The sequence below is a fragment of the Panicum virgatum genome, chromosome 3K (assembly GCF_016808335.1).
Source record: "Panicum virgatum strain AP13 chromosome 3K, P.virgatum_v5, whole genome shotgun sequence".
NCBI classification, from domain to species: domain Eukaryota; kingdom Viridiplantae; phylum Streptophyta; class Magnoliopsida; order Poales; family Poaceae; genus Panicum; species Panicum virgatum.
The window spans coordinates 25,610,929-25,634,169 of record NC_053138.1 but is presented as its reverse complement, the minus strand read 5'-3'; the positions used below and the strand labels follow the sequence as shown (position 1 = coordinate 25,634,169).

The 23,241-nt window shown below is 47.8% G+C and overlaps 2 protein-coding genes across 9 annotated transcripts; both read right to left on the bottom strand.

The window, feature by feature from the left end:
• Positions 1-176: 176 nt before the first annotated feature.
• LOC120698645 (gibberellin 20 oxidase 2-like) lies at positions 177-14,218 on the bottom strand. Its single transcript, XM_039982346.1, has 3 exons — positions 13,495-14,218; positions 13,054-13,378; positions 177-783 (listed from the first exon to the last, which is right to left on the bottom strand). The coding sequence occupies exons 1-3, from the start codon at positions 14,154-14,156 to the stop codon at positions 451-453; spliced, it is 1,320 nt and encodes a 439-aa protein (XP_039838280.1). The 5' UTR covers positions 14,157-14,218; the 3' UTR covers positions 177-450.
• Positions 14,219-15,080: 862 nt separating this feature from the next.
• LOC120698643 lies at positions 15,081-19,504 on the bottom strand. Of its 8 annotated transcripts, none has more exons than XM_039982343.1 (3): positions 18,981-19,504; positions 16,847-16,946; positions 15,081-16,495 (listed from the first exon to the last, which is right to left on the bottom strand). In XM_039982343.1, exons 1-3 carry the CDS (start codon positions 19,208-19,210, stop codon positions 16,229-16,231), a joined length of 597 nt encoding a protein of 198 aa, XP_039838277.1. In that variant the 5' UTR covers positions 19,211-19,504; the 3' UTR covers positions 15,081-16,228. The 8 variants fall into 8 exon arrangements, with proteins under 8 accessions (XP_039838277.1, XP_039838276.1, XP_039838274.1 ...); XM_039982342.1 differs by having other exon boundaries at positions 15,081-16,531; positions 18,981-19,494; XM_039982340.1 differs by having other exon boundaries at positions 15,081-16,531; positions 18,981-19,444.
• Between the last annotated feature and the right edge of the window lie 3,737 nt (positions 19,505-23,241).

Sequence of the window (23,241 nt, the reverse complement as noted above, 5' to 3'; positions counted from 1 at the left end):
AATATCTTTCCCGCCTTCTAGATTAGATAGCCAACAAACATCACATATTATTCTTCAGATTATATAATCTATACCATAAGATAATCATAATCCTATACGTTGTTCAAGATATGCTTACTTCGGATTACATAATCTAGCTAGTATATATAAGCAGGGTTATATAAAAAACACCTTAGCTGAAGCCTTATTTTAATGGATTCTTTTAGGACACATGCATGCCACATACACACACTCCTTTTAGCTTAGTAATAAGGCATGTCACTTACACGCGGATAGAGCTTGATACGCATCCAGTACGTAGTAGATAACTTACAATATTATACCATACCATGGGCTAGCTCCGGATACATGAGCTAGCTAGAACAATTGATACAGATCGACAAGCTACCACCACACTAATAATCTAGTAGCAGCAGCACTTGGCTAGCCAAAGGTAGCTAGCTAAGCTGTCTACTCTTGCGCCTTGTCATGGCTCTGGGATGCCGACGTCGCCGCGGCGCAGGTGGGGGCGCCGGCCGCGCCGAGCCAGCGCGCCAGGGCGTCGAGCGTGCGGGCGTCGGCGCGGTAGTGGCGCTGCGTGAAGCGCGCCATGTCGGCCCAGGTGAAGTCCGGGTATCGCCGCCGGCGCTCCTCGGGGCCGCGGGCGGCGGCGAGGAGGCGCGGCGGCGGACGCACCACGCGGTCGTCGCGCGGGCAGAGGAAGAAGGCCAGCGACCGCCGCTCCCGCTCCCGATGCACCACCGCGCGGTGCAGGCAGCTCCGGTACCGCCCGTTGGACAGCGCCTGCACGCGCAAGAAGAGAGATCGAAGTGAAACTTCGGATCCGTAGATAAACTAGAGATCGGGATCTGTGCGTGTGGCGTACAATCGCATGTCGATCGATCTCAGCTTGTGGTAGGCCGTAACGTCCGCATGGATCGGAGTGGTACTAGATTAATTTGATTGGAAGTGTGCAAAAATGCCAAGACGGAACGCGACGACAGGAAAAACGCTGGGGGATCGGAGCCTGGCCAGCTAGTACGACGACGTACGGCCGGCTGGACGCACGCGCGCCGCGAGCATGCGGACAGCGGACGTACGTTCGCTAGATCTCAGCCGATGCTCATGCCGGCTGCCGCGCCGCGCGCTTCGACTTGGCCACGCACGCAGCGGCGCTAGGCTAGGGCACGCATGCGTAGCTAGCCAGCCAAGCGCCGAAACTATCTCGGAGAAGAGGACGGCGTCAGGTACCCGGCCGGCACTATCGGAAACCGCGAGTTCGCCGTATGCCTAAAGATTTGCCGTGTGCTATTTCTCGGACACACGGCGAAGAGCCAATATGCCGTGCGTAGAAAACGAAACACCGGCGAAACAAAAGCACACGGCAAAAATTAAGTTCGCCGTGTGCTCCCGGACTGGCACACGGCCAAGATTAAATTCGCCGTGTGCCCCAACCACGACACATGGCGAAGCGGGCTCCACGTGCGCCGGCCGGCCATCCACGTTAACGGCCGTGGATTGCGGCTCAACGCCGTCAAACTTCGCCGTGAGCCATAGGTTTGCACACGGCGAACCTTAATCTTTGCCATGTGCCTCGGGGCAGCACACGGCGACGTCATGGACCTGTTGACGCTTCAATAACGGCTTGTGGACGGCGTGTCCTTTGCCGTGTGCTGGAGTTAGGCACACGGTAAAGGTTAGTGTTTGCCGTGTGCTAGAGAGAGGCACACGACAAACTTTAGGTTTTGCCGTGTGCTGGCCCTATTGCACACGGCAAAATAAAAGTAAACAGCACGAACCACTGAACTAGCTCTTGAATAGAAATATTACGGATAAACATTTATAAATTATATAAATTTGAAATGTGAACTAAAAATTATGAAATTTGTCACGATCTCATGTCATCATATATAGTCTCTGGTAAAAATATGGTTGGATTATTCACTTTTTTCACAAATGTTGCTTACAAACTGTTGTTTCCCCGGAAAAGATCCATATACTTTTAAAGATTTAAGTTTTGTGTGTATGCGTAATGATTTGCAAGTATTAATTTGAGTTCTAAACTTTTTATATGGGCAATACACCACATAAAAGTAGTTCATGTCCAATCATGATAAATTTCTGAATTTGTTTGCCATTTTTTGAATTTTTTAGTACCCATAGAATTAAAGTCGGAATATTCAAATTGAGATGTACACGCATAGAAAAATAAAAAATTTTGAAATAAAGACTTCTAGTGATATGTTTAGTTAATTTGATAATCCTTTGCAACATACATTTCGTTAAACTTAGTGAAACATGTTTCCAAATTTGAATGAAAAGAAAGAAGGTTTGCCGTGTGCCAGGGGTATGGCACACGGCAAAGAACATCTTTGCCGTGTGCCATACCCCTGGCACACGGCAAAGAACTTTTTTGCCGTGTGCCATACCCCTGGCACACGGCAAAGTGGTGTTTTGCCGTATTTTTTTTCCATAGACTGATTTAAAATTTAAAATAAAAAAAAGTTTTGCCGTGTGCCCCCGTGTTCGCCGTGTGTCCTAAATCTGACACATGGCGAACGAGCGGACACTTATCCGTTTCGCCTGTGCTGCGCCCTCTCACTCTTTCACTCTCTCACTCAGCTGGCCCTCGAGCGCACGCGCCGCCGCCCGACGCCGCCGGATGCACGCACCCCGCCCCCGGCTGCGCGATGCCCGATGCCCCCGGCCGCACGCGCCCTCGCCGGTCGAGCTCCGCCCGACGCCCCCGCTGACCGAGCTCCGCCCCGGCCGCAAGCGCCCCGCCCCCTGCACCGGCCGCCCGACACCCCCGGCAGCCGCACGCGCCCCCGGCGGCCGAGCTCCGCCCGACGCCCCCGGCCGCACGCACCCCCGCCGGCCGAGCTCCGCCCCGGCCGCACGCGCTCCCAGCCGCCCGATGCCCCCGGCGGCCGCACGCGCCCCTGTCGGCCGAGCTCCGCCTAACGCCCCGGCCGCTCGACGCCCCCGCCGGCCAAGCTCCGCCCCGGCCGCACGCGCCCCGCCCCCGGGCCCGGCCACACGCACCCCCGGCCAGCAGACGCCTCGGCCGCCCGACGCCCCCGCCAGCCACGGGCCCAGTAGGAGGAGGTGCGCGGCACACGCCCCTGCCGGCGGGCCTAGGAGGAGGAGCAGGAGAGGTGGAAGAGGAGGAGGAGGAGGAGGAGGAGAGGAGGAAGAGGAGCCGGCCGAACATAGAAGGAAGAGCAGGAAGAGGAGGCGGCGGCCGTGGGGAGAAGAAGGAAGAGGAGCCGGCCGTGAAGAGGAGAAGATCGGAGGTTCTCTCCGCTCGCCGTTGCAGGAGAAGAAGAAGGTCACTCGCCGTTAAGCTCCTAGGTGAGGACTTGAACAAAAATTTCGCATCCTGTATTTTGGTAGTGCTTTTAGTTAGTTTGTTGGTAGGTAGTTGTATGTCACTAGTTTAGATAGAAAACTCGATTGCCTGGTAGGTAGTTGTATCTCACTTTGCCGCTCTCGCCACCGATGTAGAGTATTTTGGATAGAAAATTGTATTGCCTGTGATGATATATGCTATATATATATTGACCTTGAGCTTGAGCATGAGTGTTAGTCGAAGTGTGTTATTTCTGTTCTATGGATATGCTTATCATGATTGTCATGGAACCATGTGACATATCCATGCCCAAGCAACAACTCGGGTGCGATGATGTTAAGATTGGGCTGGATGTGTCACATGGTTTAATGGCGGTCATGAATTTATTTTAGGTTTCTTATGCTTCAAGTTCAAATGAAAGGGAACATATCTGCGGCATGTTTGTTGGTTGTCGACCATTGTGTTGTTTTATTTTTGCAGAATTTGAAACTGAAATGTTCAATTATTGATACTATGTAGTTGTTTTTTAGGAGAGGTTGTGGCACCGTTCTTGACTCGTCACTTTGCAGGACAGTTAGGTGAGTCATCACAGACTTTCATTTACTTATCTTGTTTGTGCTTCACGTAACCTAGGCGTCTCCCGTTCGAAAGAGATACGGTTCGAAATATGTAGCTCTTTGCATATATGGAACCGTATGTGTTTCGAATTGTCCACGTCATTTGGACAGCCCAAGGGTGCGTAGATATGGTTAGTTTTCATGGTCAACTCCGATCCGTGCCAGAGTTTTGGCATCACCTCCCTGTTGTTCTCCAGATACACAATCTCCTTGACAGGATGTGTATTTGGAGAGCAGCGGGGAGGTGCTGCCGAAATTCTGTCTCGGCTAAGAGTGGATCATGGAAACCAACCATATCTACGCTTCCTCGGGTGGGATTAGGACCTATCTTCATCTATTAGAGTTTGTTAGATATCGTGTATATGAAATCGATTTTTAAATTTCTCGCTCGTATGTTAAAGAATGGATGATCGTGAGTGGATGTACAAGGGCTGGCAGAGCGAACAAGAGTATATTGAGTTTGCTCTAAAGGTCAATGACTTTTTGGAAAAGGCATTTGATAGAGGATAGAGTAGAATGCCATGTCCATGCACCAAGTGTCAAAATAGGATACATCAATCACAACTCACTATGGGTAAACATATTATCACAAATGTGTTTGTGGAAAACTATACCCGGTGGATCTGCCATGGTGAAGCCCATCGTGCGAGAGAAGAGGTAGTCAGACAACGCATCGATGATTATGATGCTGATGCCGGTTGCGCAGACATGTTAGCAAACTTTCATGAAGCACACTTCAAAGAAGGACCTAGAGAGGAACCGCCAGAGCCTACGGCAAAGCAGTATTACGACATGTTGTCTGCGGCACAGAAACCACTTCACCAGCATACCAATGTTTCTCAGTTCGATGCTATTGCACGCGTACTGGCCCTAAAGTCTGAGTGTGGCATTAGTCGAGATGACTTCGACAAAATGTTGATGGTTTTTGGTAGTCTGCTTCTGGAAGGACACATTCTTCCAAAGAGCATGTACGAGGCACAAAAACATCTTCGTAGTCTTAAGATACCATATGAGAAGATACATGCTTGTCCGAAGGGATGCATATTGTTTAGGAAAGAACATGCAGGCGCAAATTATTGTACAAAATGTAAATCATCTAGGTGGCTGGAGGTAGATTCTGGTGATGGTCAAAAGAAGCAGCTCAAAATCCCCATGAAAATCGTACGGTACCTTCCATTCATACCGAGAATCCAACGTCTGTTCATGACAGAGGATTCAGCACAACAGATGAGATGGCACAAAAACGGCAAATGCTACCGTCTTGAGAAGATGATACATCCATCCGATGGTGAAGCATGGAAGCATTTTGACAGGCGTCACACAATGAAAGCTCTGCAGGCTCGAAATGTACGTGTTGCATTGGCAACAGATGGATTCAATCCTTATAGAATGACGGATGCCCCGTACAGTTGTTGGCCCATGTTTGTTATCCCCCTCAACCTCCCCCCTGGAGTTATCTTTCAACGACAAAACATATTCTTGTCGTTGATAATTCCTGGATATCCGTGGGATAATATGAGTGTGTATATGGAGCCTCTTATTTATGATTTGCTCCATGCTTGGGAGGAAGGTGTATGGACATATGACCGAGCTACAAAGACAAACTTCAAAATGCGAGTGTGGTACATATACTCACTGCATGACTTGCCAGCGTATGCGATATTCTGCGGCTGGTGTGTGCACGGGAAGTTCCCTTGCCCAGTATGCAAGGCAGCTATTAGGTTCATCTGGTTGGCGAAGGGTGGCAAGTATTCTTTGTTCGACAAGCGCCGACAATTCCTCCCTATTGACCATCCACTCCGACATGCCATCAAGAACTTTACGAAAGGTGTCGTGGTTGATGAACCTCCACCGCAGATGATGTCAGGTGTCGCGGTCCGTGAGTGGTTACAGTCGCTGAGGGTTAAAGAAGGTGGTGGTTTTGTGGGTTATGGCGAAGAACATGCCTGGACTCAGAAGTCGGGCCTGTGGAGGCTCCCCTACATGGATGATCTTCTTCTTCCTCATAACATTGATATGATGCACTCGGAAAAAAATATGACTGAGGCACTTTGGGTACAATCATGGACATTCTTGATAAAACAAAGGACAATGTTAAGGCCCGAGTGGATCAAGCTAGTTTATGAGATAGACCAAAACTGAATATTCCGCCACCCAAAGATGGTAAGAAATGGAAAAAGCCTGCAGCTGAATTCGTCCTGAAGAAGCACCAAAGGAAAGAAGTACTAGAATGGTTCCAGACTTTAATTTTCCCCGATGGGTATGCAGCGAATCTAAGGAGAGGGGTGAACTTATCTACTATGCGAATCAATGGGCTGAAGAGTCATGACTACCACATATGGATTGAGCGGCTTCTTCCGGTGATGGTTCGAGGCTATCTCCCTGACCATGTCTGGCAAGTGCTGGCGGAGTTAAGCAATTTCTTCCGCCAGCTATGTGCTAAGGAGTTGTCTCGGGCTGTAGTTGAACAAATGGAAAAATTGGCCCCTGTGTTGCTTTGTAAGTTGAAGAAAATCTTTCCACCCGGCTTCTTCAATCCGATGCAGCATATGATTTTGCACCCCCCCGTATGAGGCACGGATGGGGGGGGGCTGTTCAGGGACGTTGGTGCTACTCGATTGAGAGACAACAAAAAATCCTTCGAACCAAATGCAAAAATAAATGCAAAATAGAAGCTTCCATTGCATAAGCATACATTCTGAATGAGGTCTCGAACTACACAACAAAATACTATAGTGAAACCCTTCCAAGCGTGCACAATCCACTCACTCGTTACAATGAAGCCGAACATGAAACGAACCTTAGCCTATTCAAAGGGCAACTTGGAAGTGCAAGTGGTGCGACTCCTAAGGCCTTGCTCAATGAAGAGTTGCACACTATCATGATGTATGTGTTGACGAACCTAGTGGAAGTCGAGCCGTACATACAGTAAGTTCTCAACAAACTATTTCCTCGAGTATTAAGTATTCTGCATCCAACCCCCTTTACCTCTCGTTTATATAGGGAATTTACTCAACAATTCTGGCATCGCTGAAGAGATCCAACCCCGCAGGAAGTTGACGTCCTTCTTAAATCCGGTGTGGGACAAAGAGCCCCCGATTTCATATCTTGGTTCAAGCACAAGGTATAACAAACCATCATGCTTGTTAGACATTTGAAGTTTCTTATCTGTGCGAATAGTATGACAAATCATCATGCTTCTACCTGCAGGCCCAAAATGACGCGTCTATGTGTCCCGAGTTGAGACAGGTTGCCAACGGTTGTGCCTATAGGGTCTTGTCATATTCCGGTTATGACGTTAATGGATATCGCTTTCACACAAGAAGCCACGAGCAGAGTCGGCCCAATCGAAGAACAATAAATTCCGGAGTTTGTACGACAGCCCTTGATGGGGTCGAGTATTATGGCATAATTGAAGAAATCTATGAACTCACATTTCATGGTTGCAAACCTCTTAAGCCTGTCATATTCAAATGCCATTGGTTTGATCCTAACGAAGTGCGACGGACCCCTCATCTCGGCCTAGTCGAAATTCGCTAGTCATCAGTGTATCCAGGAGACGATGTGTATATTGTGGCTCAACAAGCCACGCAAGTTTATTATCTCTCATATCCGTGCAAAACTGACGATCGCCTTATGGGTTGGGACGTTGTGTATAAGGTATCACCACATGGTAAAGTACCTATTCCAAATAATGAGGATTACAACATAGACCCAAACACATATGACGGGGAATTCTTTCAAGAAGATGGCCTTGAAGGACATTTTTTGATAGACTTAACCAAAGTGATCGAAATGGAAGTACACGATGATGAAATGGTTGATGACGAGGATGCTGGTGAGGAGGTTCGTAATGCGAAGGACCTAGAATTACTTGAGCAATTACAATTAGGCAATGACAATGAGGATGAAATTCCACCGTTAGAGCACGGGCTTGAACTTCTCGACTTGCGTGATAGTGATGATGAGACATATGATCCAGCTATTCCCGATGAAGATGATTATTTCTAATACATGTATGATCCGTACTAATTGATTTATTAATGTTACTTTCTAATTATGTCGCATTTATTTTCTTTCTCTTTATAAGATCGTTTTGTATATATATGTGCTGATTGGTTTACTATTTTTAATTGCAGGTGATTGAAGAAAGATGCCGAGCGGTGGACTTCAATGATCGGTCGCCTCACTATATAGAAGAATGATGCCACACTTGGATGCTGGTGAGGGCTCCGATAGGAGTTCCGGGTTGGGGTGAGGCAAGGGTCAAGAGAAGGGTGGACCCAAGAGGGGTCGAGGGAAGGGTGGAGGCAGGAGGCGTCGAGAGCGTTCGCTTGTACCGCCGTCTCAGGAGGAGGAGGAGGAGGAGGAGGAGGTGGAGCCTGCCCAGGAGCAGGAGCAGGAGCGGGAGGAGGAGGAGTGGCAGGCGGACGCGCAGGAGGAGGAGGGGGAGTCGTCTGAGGAGGACACGGCCGAGGATACCTCTACGCCGGCTGTCTGGTTGCGAGGTCCTTCGCGACTCCCATATAGGCCGATACATGTTGCCTTGCGCCCGCTGATTCGACCGAGCGGGGATATGTAAGTAATTTGACATGTCATTACTACTTTTTCATTTCCTAACTCGAAAATCACGGTACAAACTAATATTTTCTCTTAATCACTTTTGCAGGAGTTGGACTGTCCTCAGTGGCGGTGCTCACAAACGCAAGGTCAACGGCATCCTGGGTCTTTTGTGTAGGGAACACTTCCCTGGCCTGGTCCACTATCAAGGACGGTACGAGCCGGCCTGGACGTGGGACCACTACATCGCCGCCAACAATGATCAGTTGGATCGGAGCGGCAGAGCGGGTAAAGGCCGAGCTCTGGGTAAGTTTTCCCTGGCAAAAAATGGTCAATACATCACATTCATTGAACATTTTGTTAATAATGACATGATCCATCGTCTTTATATGCAGGATTTTTACAGGTGTGACAAGGGATATGAGGAGCGGGTGGCGATTGTGGCTCACAATCGATGCGTTAAACTCATGAAGGACATGCATTATGAGGCGCAAGTCCAGTGCGTCATCAACTATTGTGCACATTTCCTAAAGTAGAAGATCGGGAAGACTGAGGCGAGGGATTTGAACTGACCCGAGAGCAATATTTACAGGTAAGATCAAATTTATTATAAGATGAAAAACATCGATAAATGTCTCTCTTCATACATGTCATGCATTTGATCACGTGTAGGTTCCTGCGTGGTGGTGTCGTAATGACACCGTGTGCTGGGAGCGCATAGTGGACAAGTGGTTCGACCCCGAGTGGCAGGCTTTGCACGACGCTGGCCGGCAGCGGGGATTGATGATGCCAAGTCCAGCGCACCATCAAGGCAACCTCAACAACGACGAGCACAGGGCTAGATGGGTACACACTACACAGACTCATTTCTCTAATCTAACGTTCAATTCAGCATAATTTATAATCAACTTCTTCCTTTTTCGCAGTCGTCCTCACATGAAGGCCAGGAGTGCAACGCGTTCGTGGGATGGGCTCTGGCCCGCAAGGGCAAGGCGACATCCAATGTCACCTACAACCCTGACGACCCGCCCTCGGCGTACATCAACCCGTCCATCCACAGTCGTATCCAGGCGTACACAGAGATGGGAAGACAGGTCCATGGGCCAGACTGGGATCTGAGGACCCAGCCCCTTGATGGAGAAGTCATTATGAGGGTGGGAGGAGGCAAGAAACATGGGAGCTACTACATTGGCGATGGCCTTGTAGACACGGCCAGCACTCCCACCCTCTCCCAGATTCGAGCGAGGAGCACGGCCAATAGCCCAGCCATACGCCCACGGCTGTCCGCGTCGCAGCTCCAAGTGCAGGAACTTCATGTTATTTCTTATTTATTCATAGTTCTTTTGTTTTGTACATATATTTGCTTTGCATTGTAACATTGTCATGAACTATTGTAGCACCAAATGCAAGCGCAACAGGCGGCGTACGAGGCGGCGTTGGCCGAAGAGAGGAGGATACGACAAGAGAACGAGCAGAAGCAGGCGGTCGAGATGGTCTAGATGTACAACTATATTTAAAGTCTTTCTGTCCAAATGGGTAATCCCATCCCAGCCTTCCCTGTGGCTCCTGCTCCTACTACTCCTCCGGTGAGTATCTTGAAAACCCTTTAGTTTCTTTTGAAGTATTAGATACTTAGAGAACTTTATATTTAGAGATTGTGACTTACATTACTCACTTAACGATTTAGGGGACCTACATATTTAGACTTGTTTAAATTATAACTTGAGAACTTGGTTTTTGTCTCACCTGCAATTTACTGTCTTACATTTTTTGCAGAATCTATCGGCGGCATCGAATATGCCAGACTTGTCGTCGGACATCTCACCGACGCTCCCACAACAGTTGTTCCCACCTCAGTTCGGCTGCCCACCACCGTTCGACGGCCCACCGCAGCCATAAACTAGTTTATTTCAATATTTATAGACTTGTGAACTTCTGGATATGTATTTGTGAACTTCTGGATATGTTGTGAACTTGTAGGACCTTGCATTGGACTTCTGGATGTGTTTGAAGTTATTTGTGGCTAGTTGTGATATATATATATTGTGATATATAGTGCCTGTGATGTTTGTTGTGATATATATGTGATATGTAATGCCTGTGATATATATGTTGTGATATGGGGTCCTTTATACGTGAAAAACAAAAAAAAAGGATTTGTTTGGTCACTTTGCCGTGTGCCAGGGACTAGGCACACGGCAAAGTGACCATTTGGCCAGCCTGAACAGCAAGTTCGCCGTGTGCCAAGACCGGGCACACGGCGAACTGACCATTATTCGCCGTGTGCCAGGAAAAAGGCACACGGCGAACCTAAACACTTTGCCGTGTGCCAAAGCCCAGGGCACACGGCGAAAAGCTCTGCTGCTGGGCCCCGCGTGACCAAGTTCGCCGTGTGCCTGTCTTGGTGGCACACAGCGAAGTGGGAAATTTCGCCGTGTGCCTACTTTCTGGCACACGGCGAAGTCTTATGTCACGTCGTTAGGCCGTCGTTACGATGTCAATGTCTTTTTTTGCCGTGTACCCTTGGATATACACAGCGAATGTGTTTGCCGTGTGCCCGATAAATGGCACATGGCAAACTAGGCTTTTGCCGTGCCTAGCGCTGCTGTCGGGGTTTCGCCGTCGGCCACCGACGGCGAAGACTTCACCGTGTACCTACTAAGCCTTTGCCGTGTGCTTGGTGCACACGGTGAATTAGCCAATTCCGGTAGTGCGGGCCACCACTGCACTGCCTGCGCCCCGCTGTCCATCGGATGTCTCCGTCGCCGAAGGGACGCCGGCCGGCCTGCGTCGTCGTCCCTGTCCGGCGACGAGCTACAGTCCAAAACAGACAAGCGTCCAACGGGGGGCCGACTTAAAAGAGAAAGGACCCTGTAGCCATTATTTCCAATCTATCCCTCCCGACGCCGGCACGGATGGTGAAAGAGACGAGTAACCGCACCATCCAGCCGGCCGGGTGTTTTGGGCGTAGGTTCGCACTAAACTTTCGGCGGCGCCTCAGTAGTGCTCGTGCTCCAAGTGAAATTGGATGCACGGACAAGGGGATCTAAGGCTATATCTAGCGGTCTCGTGTGCGATATGGGCCTGCTGCCTGACTTAGCTTAGGTCTTGTTTGTTGGATTGTCTAGAGTTAAAGTTTAGCAGTTGCGAAAGTTTAGCTCAGCTAAAGTTTAGCTAGATACTCCCTCTATCCCAGAAAACAAGTCATCCTAGAAATTCTAGGATAAATTAACAAAAAGATAAATTGACCATATTTGCCTCTACTTATTATCCATATTTGGCACCAGCTGATCCTTTCATGCACATGTACTTTTAAATAGAGTAAGATGACTTATTTTTTTGGGATAAATTTTGAATCCTAATTTTTTTTGGAAAGTGTTAGTATATAAGTAAGAAAAATGCTATTAGTAAGAAAAGTGCTATTAGCACTCGTTAATAACTCTCTTCTTCTAGCTAAAGCTTAGACTCCTTTTTGACACTTTGTTAAAGTGTAGTTCATCCATTAATATTTCTATTTGGATGATCTATTGCTAAAGTTTAGCACTTTTCACCCATTAGTACTTGGATCCAAACAAAACCTTAGGTGTGTATGTATGTAGAATACATATATAGGGACATAGTGTTCGTGATCTGATATACTTCACTCCATGAACTTGGTTTTCCTGAAACAACTAAGCTAGTGGTTTCCTTTTTGCCACCACTTGGGTAGGCAGCAGCCATTTGAGCTCGATCGTCTACATTCATTAAGCTAACAGACAACGAGCAACTGATGAGCCTCTAAATTTTATGTTTGGCTCTAGCATGCAGTACTTTATTTAATTAGTCCGTAAACATATAGTGTTGGATTTTTAGGTGAATGCACTTGATTCACCAAGGTTTAAATCTTAGTGGCTTTATATATTTGAAAAGAGATGAATATCTATGTGTGTTAGTGTAAATAAAGAAGTCGATGATTTTATCTTCTTTTTTATCTAAAAAATTGCATCGCATTGACTACTAATGATCAATATATTACTTTCAAAGCATAGTTTGCGCATAATAAATAGCATCGCAATTTTTTAGCTACAACTTTTAGTTATGATCTCTTTGCTGATAATTTGCATAGCTCATACTCTCTCTTTCTTTCTATTTTCTTTGTAAAAAAAGGAAAAAAGTTTAAAACTTGGGGATCACCGATGTGTGACACGAATACAGGAGCATGAAGGTGACGTGTGCTCCGGATAAACTTCCCATGTCTGTACCAGCTGCAACCGGCCGCGGCGTAACCAAACGTAGTAGTAGTAGTACCACCTGCAGCTTTGCTAGAAAGTGAGCTAAAGCCAGTCGACAGTCGAGCTAAACGACAGCGCCACTACGTGACGCATTGGGCCTGGGGAACACTGCCACGGCCCATACACATGCGCTCTTTGGTTCCGGGAAACGATATTACGTCTACCATTGCAAGAACGATGACTAGATCGACCCGCGTGCCGACACATACGTCTACCACCAGCTGCGTGTGCGAGCTAGCTAGGGTACAATATACGTAGGTGACGTAGTACGTACCGTGAACGTGTCCCCGATGTTGACGACGAGCGCGCCGGGCCTGGGCCGCACGGGGCGCCACTCGCCGTCGACGAGCACCTGGAGCCCGTCGACGGCGCCGTCCTGCAGCAGGAGGGTGAGCGCCGAGGGGTCGCAGTGCGGCCCCGTGCCCAGCGCCCGCTCCGGCTCCGGGCACGGCGGGTAGTAGTTGCACCGCATGATGGCGCAGCCGTCGGCGAAGAAGTCCCTGTAGCAGCTCCGCCCCACGCCCAGGCTCTCCCCGATCACCTCCATGATCGCCAGCGACACCTGCTTCATCGCCTCGCAGTAGTCCTGGTACACCACCCTATATATACGCGTGTGTGCATGGTACTCATGTCATGTGTACATGTTACAAGAAGTGAACGATCGAACACCTATATATCGCGCATGGAGAAGTAGATGGTTGATCGATCTATTTACCCTAAGGGTTTGAAGTCGCTGCCCAGGACGGAGGTGAAGTAGTCCACGACGACGTGGGCGCCGGCCGCCCGGTGGTCGCGGTGGCCGAAGGAGAGCGTCTCCTTCCAGGGCAGGTTGGCCGTGAAGCGCCCGACGTGGGCGGCGGCGTAGCCGGTCACGCTCCCGGGGGCGCGCCGGGCGCGCTGCTTCGTGGCGAGCGGGAGGCGGAAGAAGCCCGCGGCGCCGTCGAGCGCGGCGCGCGCCAGCGCAGGGTCGAGGCCGTGCCCGGTCACCTGGAACAGCCCGTGGCTCGCGCACGCCGCGGCGACCTGCTCGGCGGCGCGGCGCATCCCGTCGCCGCCGCCTCGCACGGCGGCCCCGACGTCCACCACGGGCGCGTCCAGCTCCCTCTCCGACGAGGCCAGCGCGTCGGCCAGGGGCCAGACGAACGGGTCTGGGATCTTCGGCTGGCCCCAGCAGAGGCCGACGGCGGCAGCGTTGTGGCCGTCGTCGTTGCCGTCGGCAGGAGGCCCGCCACGAGCAACGTCCATGCCCACTGGGTGGGCGCTGCCGCGGCTGCCGTGATGGGGATCTTCTGGCATTTTGTCCGGACGGTAGAGTGCGCGTCTCTCTGGCTCAGGCAGCAAGTGGTTTGCAGTCAAGTGTGCGTGGGCGAAAGCCATCCCGAGCAAGCGGCTATATGTAACGGCCGACGGCAAGGCTTTGAGGCTCGAGATGAGCAAGTGTGTGATGACCTCGTATCTAAGTGCGTGAGAGGCAAAAGGACGAGGGATAGCTAGGATCGGATTGGACGCGTCTGGCAGGGTGGGTGGCAGTGGCGGAGCCAGGATTTTAGAGTTGGATATTCCCGCTTTCCAAACAAATGAACTCAAAGGTAAATCCGAATAATAAACATTGTTGATGAAAGTTCGATTAATCCATATCCGATAGAGTGGCATGGATATCATTAGGGATGTTGATCGTGGTGACAGGTTTGGTATTGTGCGTTGAAGATCTAGGGTCAGAGAGGAGGAAGATTGTGACGCTATGATCATCAAACAATGAAAAAACAGTGGAAAAAGGGATCAAAGAATCTATTTTGTCTGTTACCATATAGAAGCAGATGCTAATAAGATGCAATTTTATTCATTTAAAGGATGCGCACATAAATGTACTAGAGGCCGTAGGTCCGATTATCGTGAGCAGCAGCAGATCACGCTCTTGTAATAGGAGTACATAGTTTAAGAAGCCAGGAGAATGGGTAACTAGCTAACCAACATGTTAGAGCATCTCCAGCAGACTACCAATAACACATCCCCAAAACATCCATATACGGTGACCTCCTATTATAGGTATTAGTATTTTTCTCAATCTCCTTGAGCAGATTACCTATATCTCATTACTCATATTTTGTAACTGGGCCACACCACCTCCAAAGCAACCTATATGCAGCCCGTTTCTCTAATATCTCTTTCGTGAGCCCATCTGCGATTCCACTCTGCTCTTTTTTTTCTTCATGAGCACAATCCAAATGGATCACTATTTCCAAACAGCATGTCTATCTGAGGTATATGAACACTCAAATTTCAGCACAACAATGTTCAAAGTTCCAAACAGCAGGTCGGCAAGTGTTTTTTCCCAAAAAAAAAAGCAGTACAACCTAGTAGCAGGCAGTAGCAAACCACAATGTTCATCAAGGTTATTTGGAGAACTGCTACAATTCTTAACCTTGGTGAATGCCCTTTGTAGAAAATAAGCAAACAATAAACTAGATAATCCTAATCCAACGAGAAGAAAACTATTGTCCATGAACTTGCCACAAATGTTCAACAAGGTCATCACGGAGTTGATCATGCGCCTCTCTATCTTCAATCTTGCGATGCACTTCGAGAAATCTCTTGATCCGGTTCTCATCCTTCTCAGGGACCACACGTGTTCCCACATGCTCATAGTTGAAGTCTTCCGGTTGGCCTCTCTCATCCTCTATTATCATGTTATGCATGATCACACATGCTGTCAAGATACGCCCCAGGGTCTTTTGGTCCCAAAATCTTGCAGGTCCACGGACAATTGCAAACCTTGATTGCAACACCCCAAATGCTCTTTCAATGTCCTTCCTAGCTGCTTCTTGAGCTTGGGCAAAGTGCGCTCTCTTGTTACCCTGGGGGTTTCTTATTGTCTTGACAAATGTGGACCATGAAGGATATATGCCATCTGCAAGATAGTACCCCATTGTGTAGTGATGGCCATTGACTTCAAAGTTTACTGGTGGAGCATCGCCAGTAGCTAGCCGTGCAAACAAATGGGACCTTTGCAGGACGTTAATGTCATTGTGAGAGCCAGGCAACCCAAAGTATGCATGCCAAAACCATAGATCATATGATGCAACAGCTTCAAGAATAATCGTTGGATCATGACAATGTCCAGTGAACTGCCCATGCCATGCTGCGGGACAATTTTTCCACTTCCAGTGCATGCAATCGATGGATCCAAGCATACCACGGAACCCCCTTGCTTCACCCATTTGCATAAGTCTTGCAGTGTCCTCTGCATCTGGTGCTCGCAAGTATCGCTGTCCATAGATTTCAATCACTGCTTTCACAAACTTCTTCAAACTCAGAATAATAGTGCTTTCTGCAATATGAAGCCAATCATCAAGAGAATCAGCAGGAACACCATAAGCGAGCATGCGCAGTGCTGCAGTAATCTTCTTAAGAGAACTATGTCCAAGGTCCCCAGCAGCATTCCTTTTCTGCTAGAAATATGGACAATGAGCCTCCACAGCGGCTGCAATTCGCAAGAATAACGCCTTAGACATCCTGAACCGTCGCCTGAAAGTGACCGGACCAAACACAGGGTTATTTGCAAAGTAATCCTCAAATAGCTTATCATGGCCTTGCTGCTTGTTCCGATGAACCACCTCACGCCCTTGCATGGAACCACCATGCTTGGGCTGCTTATTCCTCTCCATCTCAGCAATCAAAACTGCTGCCATCTCGAAGTCATCATCAGACTCATCGGACTCATCGTCAAAAAACAAATCAAGAAGTGAATTCATCTGCACAAAAAGGAAAAATAATTAAACGTCCTGATTAACTCACACATGAATATGACAACAATATGGTAGAACTAAACGATATGACTTTTTCATATTGCAGTGCAGAAACATCAGCAATGTGTATATCCAATATATATGGCGATAGCCTATTTTTTATTTCAATCAAATTAGATCAGACCACATGCTGGGACAACAAAGAAGCTACTCTAGCTCAGCACGTCTACCAAATTGAGCAAGTATTAGTTAGCAATATATTATGTTAGCAATATATTATGAGCAATCGCGATGAAAATTAGCAAGGGATCAATTACTCACATGCCCTTGGTACAGCACACCACTTGGACTTTGGCGCTCATCTATACCAACATCATCACTCAGCATACCCACAAAGGAACCACCACTAGCCATTGGATCACTGCATATATGGAATTATAACAAAATTAACCAATCATCTTCAGCAATAGAGATAAAGAACTACTTTCAGCCTATGCAGCAAACAAGATGCATATATCCATATAACCATCTGAGCATAATGCACTCTGAATTTAAACTATATTGTAAGAATAGGAGATAATCAATATCACATTTAACCGTCACAGTAAAATACACATGATCCCAGTTAATCAACTAGATTTAACTGTTAAATTGAACCGTAAATGTGTTTTGGATAATGTTTGAACATGATGCTATTTAGGATTATTGAACTAACTTTGAATAGATGCTGAATCTAGTAGCTTAAAATGTTTGGTATAGTAGTTTGATATTCTGAACCTATTCGATCATAAATGTTTATCAAAAATTAAATCATCGACAAATAATAAAAAGAACTAGCAGTACGTGATGCAGTGATGCAGTGTGTGATGTAGTGCGTTGCTTGTCCTCGTGCGTGATGCAGTGCGTTGCTCCCCAATCTGCCCCTCCCCAATCCAAGCCAGGCAACCAAACGCTAGGCCTAGGAGGCGGCGCGGCTAGGCCACCAGCGAGCGGCGGCGAGAGTGTGAGGCCGGCGGTGAGGGCCCGCTCCGCACGAGGCACGGCCGCACCATCCGCTACGGGCGGACAGCGGCTAGGCAGGCAGGCCTGAACTGCAAAGAAGTCAAGAACACACCTTGGAGGAATTTGGTCGAGCAGGTGGTGGGCGTCGTCCATGCCAACATCACCCGTTGCATTTGGGCCACTAGCTGGTGCACTCTGCGGCATGGGAACTAGAACAGGGACGGGAGGGAACTGCGCAGCGTCTGCCCCACTCGCCTTCTTGCTCGGGTGTGCCCTGCGCAACACCGATGTGGACTCCAAAGCTCCTCCATGGATGGCAGAGCGAGGTTTCGGGATGGCTGCTCCGTTGCGCGCAGGCGGAGCTGTGGCACCTCCATGAGTTGCGGGATGAGCCTCTCGAAGAGCGCGGGGCCTTGGAGGAGCATCGGCTCCCGCGGCGGCGACGGGCTGCTATCCTTGGCGGCGGCGCGGGGGAGCCAAAGAAGAAGGATCGGGGAGGGGCGCACGGAGATAGGGTGGGTCTTGCAGCTACATGGTGGTGCGGCCGCAGAGTGGAGCGAGGCCGGGGCCGCCGGGCAACAACGTCGAGGTGGGGGCGGCAGCGCACGGAGAGAACGAGGCGTTGTGGCGCGAGACGGGAGGAAGCTTCGCGCCAAAAATACCGGTGGATAGGGGAGAGGTCGTATCCCCCTACATGTAGGGGAGAGGATGTGAGTTTTGAGGAATTGCCAAAAAAAATTTAGGTATTGGGGAAGAGTTTGGTAGTTTATTGGAGTACATGCATTACCTAAAATCATTTTTTTTTGGTATTGGAGATGAGATTGGCGGTCTGCTGGAGATGCTCTTAACATTCATGAGTACCTAAACTTTCTCTTACAAAGGGGAGAGTGTCTCGCATTGGGATGAAGCTCTGAGCTGCTGATCGAGAGCGTTTCTTTTATATAGTATAAAATATATATACATATATGCAACTGATATATGTCTAAGGTATTGTCAAATTTGTTGGGTATTCCTGGGAATACCCAGGAATCTAGCTGGCTCCGCCCATGGTGGGTGGTCGTGACTCGTGGATGTGTCGTGTGTCGTCGTACATACCCTGACAATATGTTAGCTTGTTACCATTAGGGTAAACTGAAAATAGAATTTGATATTTGATAACCGGAATTTGGTAGAGGTAGTAGAGAGAGCAACTAGGGCAGGAAGGTGAACCTTGGATTCGAAGTTAGTAAGATCTTCTCTTTTTTTTAAAAAAAAAGTTATAATGGAGTTTGAACCTCGTAGGTAATTTGACTGTGCTAGAAAAAGAAAACTGTGATCCACCTATCTATTCATGGGCCACTATTTTGTTGTTCCCGGTATCGTCAGTCCTACTATTGTACTGTCAGGTGAAGAGAGGATAAACAAAGAATCACTAATAAAGAAATCTTTACTGAGGTGGGCAAAAAGTATTAACTGAGACGGTTTTTGCAACTGCCTCAAAGCCAACATCACAGTGCACATTGCCGCGCCCCGTCGCAGATCTGCCGAGCGTAAGCTCGAGCTCCCCCACAGCGGCCGTCGCCCGCCAGTGACGCCACCCCCTGGCGCCACCGCGGTGCCCCTCGCGCCGCGCAGCACGACACAGGAGAGGCAGGGAGGGGAGGGCCCATGCGCCACCGGATCCGGCCTCCCTAGCCGCCACATCCCACCGTCCACCGCTGGATCCAGCCTCTCTGGCCGCGCTGCCGCCGAATTGCGGAGGAGGGAGCCCGCCGTCGGATCGTGGAGGAGGGAGCCCGCCACCGCGTGCCGGATCGAGGAAGAGGGCACCGCCGCCACTCGCCCACTGGAACCGGGGAGGAGGAGGAGAGGGGAGGGCGCCGGATCCGGCCACCGCGACCCCCTTAGAGCTGCCGCCACGCGCCCTCGGCCTGCATCCGCCGCTCGACAGGATTGAGAGAGGGAGGGGGAGGGGAGGGTGCCGCGCTCGCCCGCCGGCGCGTGGTGGAGCAGGTAGGGAGGGGCGGCGGTGCATCGGAGTGAAGGAGGGAGGGAGAGGGCGGAGGCATCCCATCGGCGTCGGCCCAGTGAGAGGGAGGGAGGGAGTAAAGCGCTGGTTGGGAGAGAGAGAGAGGGAGTCAGGATGAGGATTGGAAACCCTAACTCTTCTATTTATCTACTGAGCGCGATATCGAGCCGATAATGGGCTGGATGGGCTTGTATTTTCCGAGGCGGGTGTTGTAATATGTCCGTCTCTATAAATGTATTTACCAAGGCGGTCAACCGCCTTGGTTAATCCATTTTGCGAGGCAGTTTTTTAACCATCTCGGTGTTGTAATCTATTTTCGCTGAGCATTAACCGAGGCGGTTAAAAATTGTGCCTGCCTCCGAGGCCATTTTTAAAGGTTGCGGTAAATGTTTCTTTTAGTAGTGAATAAAACAAAATCTGGATAAACCCAAGTCATATAATAGTTTTCGGAGACAACAATATGACACATCCTTGAAGAATGGATCCGTAGAACAGTGATTTGCTCTCGCTCCGCTATCCCTCAATGCAATTTCAAAGAATGCCGTCATCAACTCGATCTACCGAGCTAGACACTGGTACCATGAACATAGAACTCATATTGAAGCAAGGCACCTTGTAGAAGAAACCATTGAAGCAAGATGGCAAGATGCTCAGATGACAACCGAAGAGGGAGGCGGGGAGCAAAGGCCAGCACTAGTATGTCTTTTCTTGAAAGGGGATAACCCAAGATGTTAGCTTCGATTAGCCCAAAAAAATAGATAAATATTCTTGAGCCGCGAGGTCAAAATTTGAAAAGAAATAGCTCCTACAATAGAAAAATATAATAGATCCACGAATTTGCAAATAATTTCCATTTGATTAATGAGGAATTCATCCCTTTACAAGCAATATGTAGCCTACAAGATTTATCACCCCTTCGAAAATTGAAGAACAAGTAAATAGAGGTGATCACTCTCTCATCTGACTCAAGCACTTAGACTCACTACTAGAAAATGACTAGTGTTCCAGGAGGGGTAAGAGAGCTACCTCTCCAACTGGCTGTGAGAACCGCCCAATTTGCACTCAGTTTAGGTGAAAATTATTGATTAATCCATTAAGATGAGAGTTAACACGTGTCTGTCTCTCGACACGCCACGTGTTAATCCATATCTTAGAGGCACTTAATCAACACAATTCATCTAAAACGATCGCAAATCCGGTAGTCCCGGTATGTGCTCCAACATACACCCAGGATCCAGCATATGCACATACCGTTTATAATCAGATACATCGCCACAGAACCACAAAGAGTAGTTTTACATTACCAAAGTTCCACGTAGGTTTAACATAGGAAGATTCAAACTAACTTCCATTACAAGCCTTGGGCTCACGAAAGCCATATTAAATAGAACCTAGAATTTATTATATTTACATTGCTCTCACGAAGTTCGGTTACGATAAAAACCTATTAAGATAATGGTGTCTTGCTCAAGGACACCATCACAACCACAACAACCTACTCCTCCCCCGCATTTGGATCAACGGGGTAGAAGTGGCCGAACATCACTTCCGGTTCACCTGCAACTAGGTTTAGAAAGTAACCTGAGTACAAAAGGTACTCGCAAGACTTACACGATTAAATAAGCAACGATTATGCAAGGCTCAGATGAAAACTTTAGGGTTAAGTAATTATTGCATAGCAAGAGCTCTCTAAACTATCACCTAGCAAGATTAATTATTCTTGCCCAAACCCCAAAAGTTTTAGTTGATTAAGAGCATAATATATGAATGATCATAAAGGTGGCAAGAACCACTCCAACATACCCTAAACTCTCTACGAGGACTTTGACGAACCAAGAACTTGCTCCTATCCGAGAGTGCGGCAATTCGAATTGATTAAAACCTTGCAAGGGTGTACTACTTTACCCACACGATGCGAGGACCATGCGACTCACCCAATCGATCACGCCGGGCAAGGGGGTACTCACGTCAACCGTTCCCAACAAGGTTCGATCATTGAACTTCACGCCTAGTTTACGTGTGGAGTAACTTAGGTCCACCGGGGACACCTCTAAACTTTCCTACACATAGGTCCACCGGGGACACCCCTAAACCTCCCTGCATAGCCTTTGGCTACATATCTAGGACTGCACATCAATGATCAAGTCAAAGAAGGTAATTGGCTCATCCGTACCATTATATTGGATATGTGGTAGCACGAAAAGTTTCTCAAGGTCGATGGCATCCACGGACGGTCCTTAAACGATCCAAGTGGACTATGCCCATGTGACTACTTTCTCTAGGCCCTACCATTCCGCTCAGATCTCGATACTACCAAACTCTTACCACCAAGCCGAACCAGTGCGATCAAGGGTAACCGGTAAGTGTAATACTCCACGACATTTCTTCCTAGCAAGCGATATGAATAATCTAAGCAGGGCTAAGCATCTAGTCATGTTGAATTATTAACTGACTAACAGGTGCCAAGAACATGAATAATAATTCAAGGAAGGTAATGCAGGAAACTAGGTACAAGAATGCAATACATACGTACTATATAACCCAGTAATACCCGAGTGAGATAACTAAACTAAATCAGATTAAATAGGTGCAAGGAAATATACTTAGCTACTTGACTTGGTTAACTTCAGGCTCGACCACGATCTGGACTCCGGGTTCAGGCTCAACAGACTCGGTGGGCTCCACGGGTTCGACCTCCGACGATTCGGTCACTATAATGCATGAATGAGATACATGCATTAGCATGATGCTATGCTTATGCAAGAGTGATATGACATGAACAAAGAATGTCACAATGCGATGATGCACAAACGTAACACACGCGATGACAATGATCCCTATTGAACATGCGATCGACGAACTAGTGCGAGAATTAAGAAAAGAACTATTACAGCAAACATAAATCATAAATTAAATTAAGCACGTAGAGGACATTACAAGGAACTCATGTTTGCAGTAAAAGGATTTTCCTAGAATTAATCATAAATATGTCAATTTTTAGCTACTTTAAACAAGATAAAACAGAAAAGGCATGCAAACTTAACTAAACAAATCCAAGAAAATTATCATAGATACTAGGCATGAATACAAAGCTAACAAAACTAGATTCGCCATTTTATCACTTTTCAGCAAAAAGTTCTACATTAAACCATTTTCAGATAGAGCAAACAAAAACACACTAAAACCTTAACAAACAGTAAGGAAATATATAAGCAAGTTGCACCACAGGAAACTACACTTCACAAGGAGTGTAGCAAAATTTGGTTTGGCATTTTTAGAGCAAAATACAAATAACTAAGCATTTTAACTCACTTTTACAACATAAAACTATAGATAAATCTACAGCAAGGTAACATACAAAAAAATATTTTTCTTGAGTAGATCTAAGCTAGAGGAATCCAACAAAATAAGTTTCACATTTTCACAAAAATCAGAAATATTGAAGAACAAGTAAATAGAGGTGATCACTCTCTCATCTGACTCAAGCACTTAGACTCACTACTAGAAAATGACTAGTGTTCCAGGAGGGGTAAGAGATCCATCTCTCCAACTGGCCAACTCCCTTGCTTATATATGTTTTCTAGAGAATGATAAAAGTACACCCCACTTCAATATCTAAGATAAACTGCCCATGCATGTAGTGGCATTTTAGTCTAGCTCTCCGTATACACATGCATCGGATGGACCGAACGCCTTCACGACTTTA

Bases quoted from the DNA above. Each gene is read 5' to 3' on its own strand.
- LOC120698643 (XM_039982340.1), bottom strand. From the start codon at position 16,162: ATGCTCGCTTATGGTGTTCCTGCTGATTCTCTTGATGATTGGCTTCAT.
- LOC120698645 (XM_039982346.1), bottom strand. From the start codon at position 14,156: ATGGCTTTCGCCCACGCACACTTGACTGCAAACCACTTGCTGCCTGAG. The intron at 13,379-13,494 runs GTAAATAGATCG...GCGTATATATAG, and splicing joins AGCGACTTCAAACCCTTAGG to GGTGGTGTACCAGGACTACT. The intron at 784-13,053 runs GTACGTACTACG...TTGCGCGTGCAG, and splicing joins ACATCGGGGACACGTTCACG to GCGCTGTCCAACGGGCGGTA.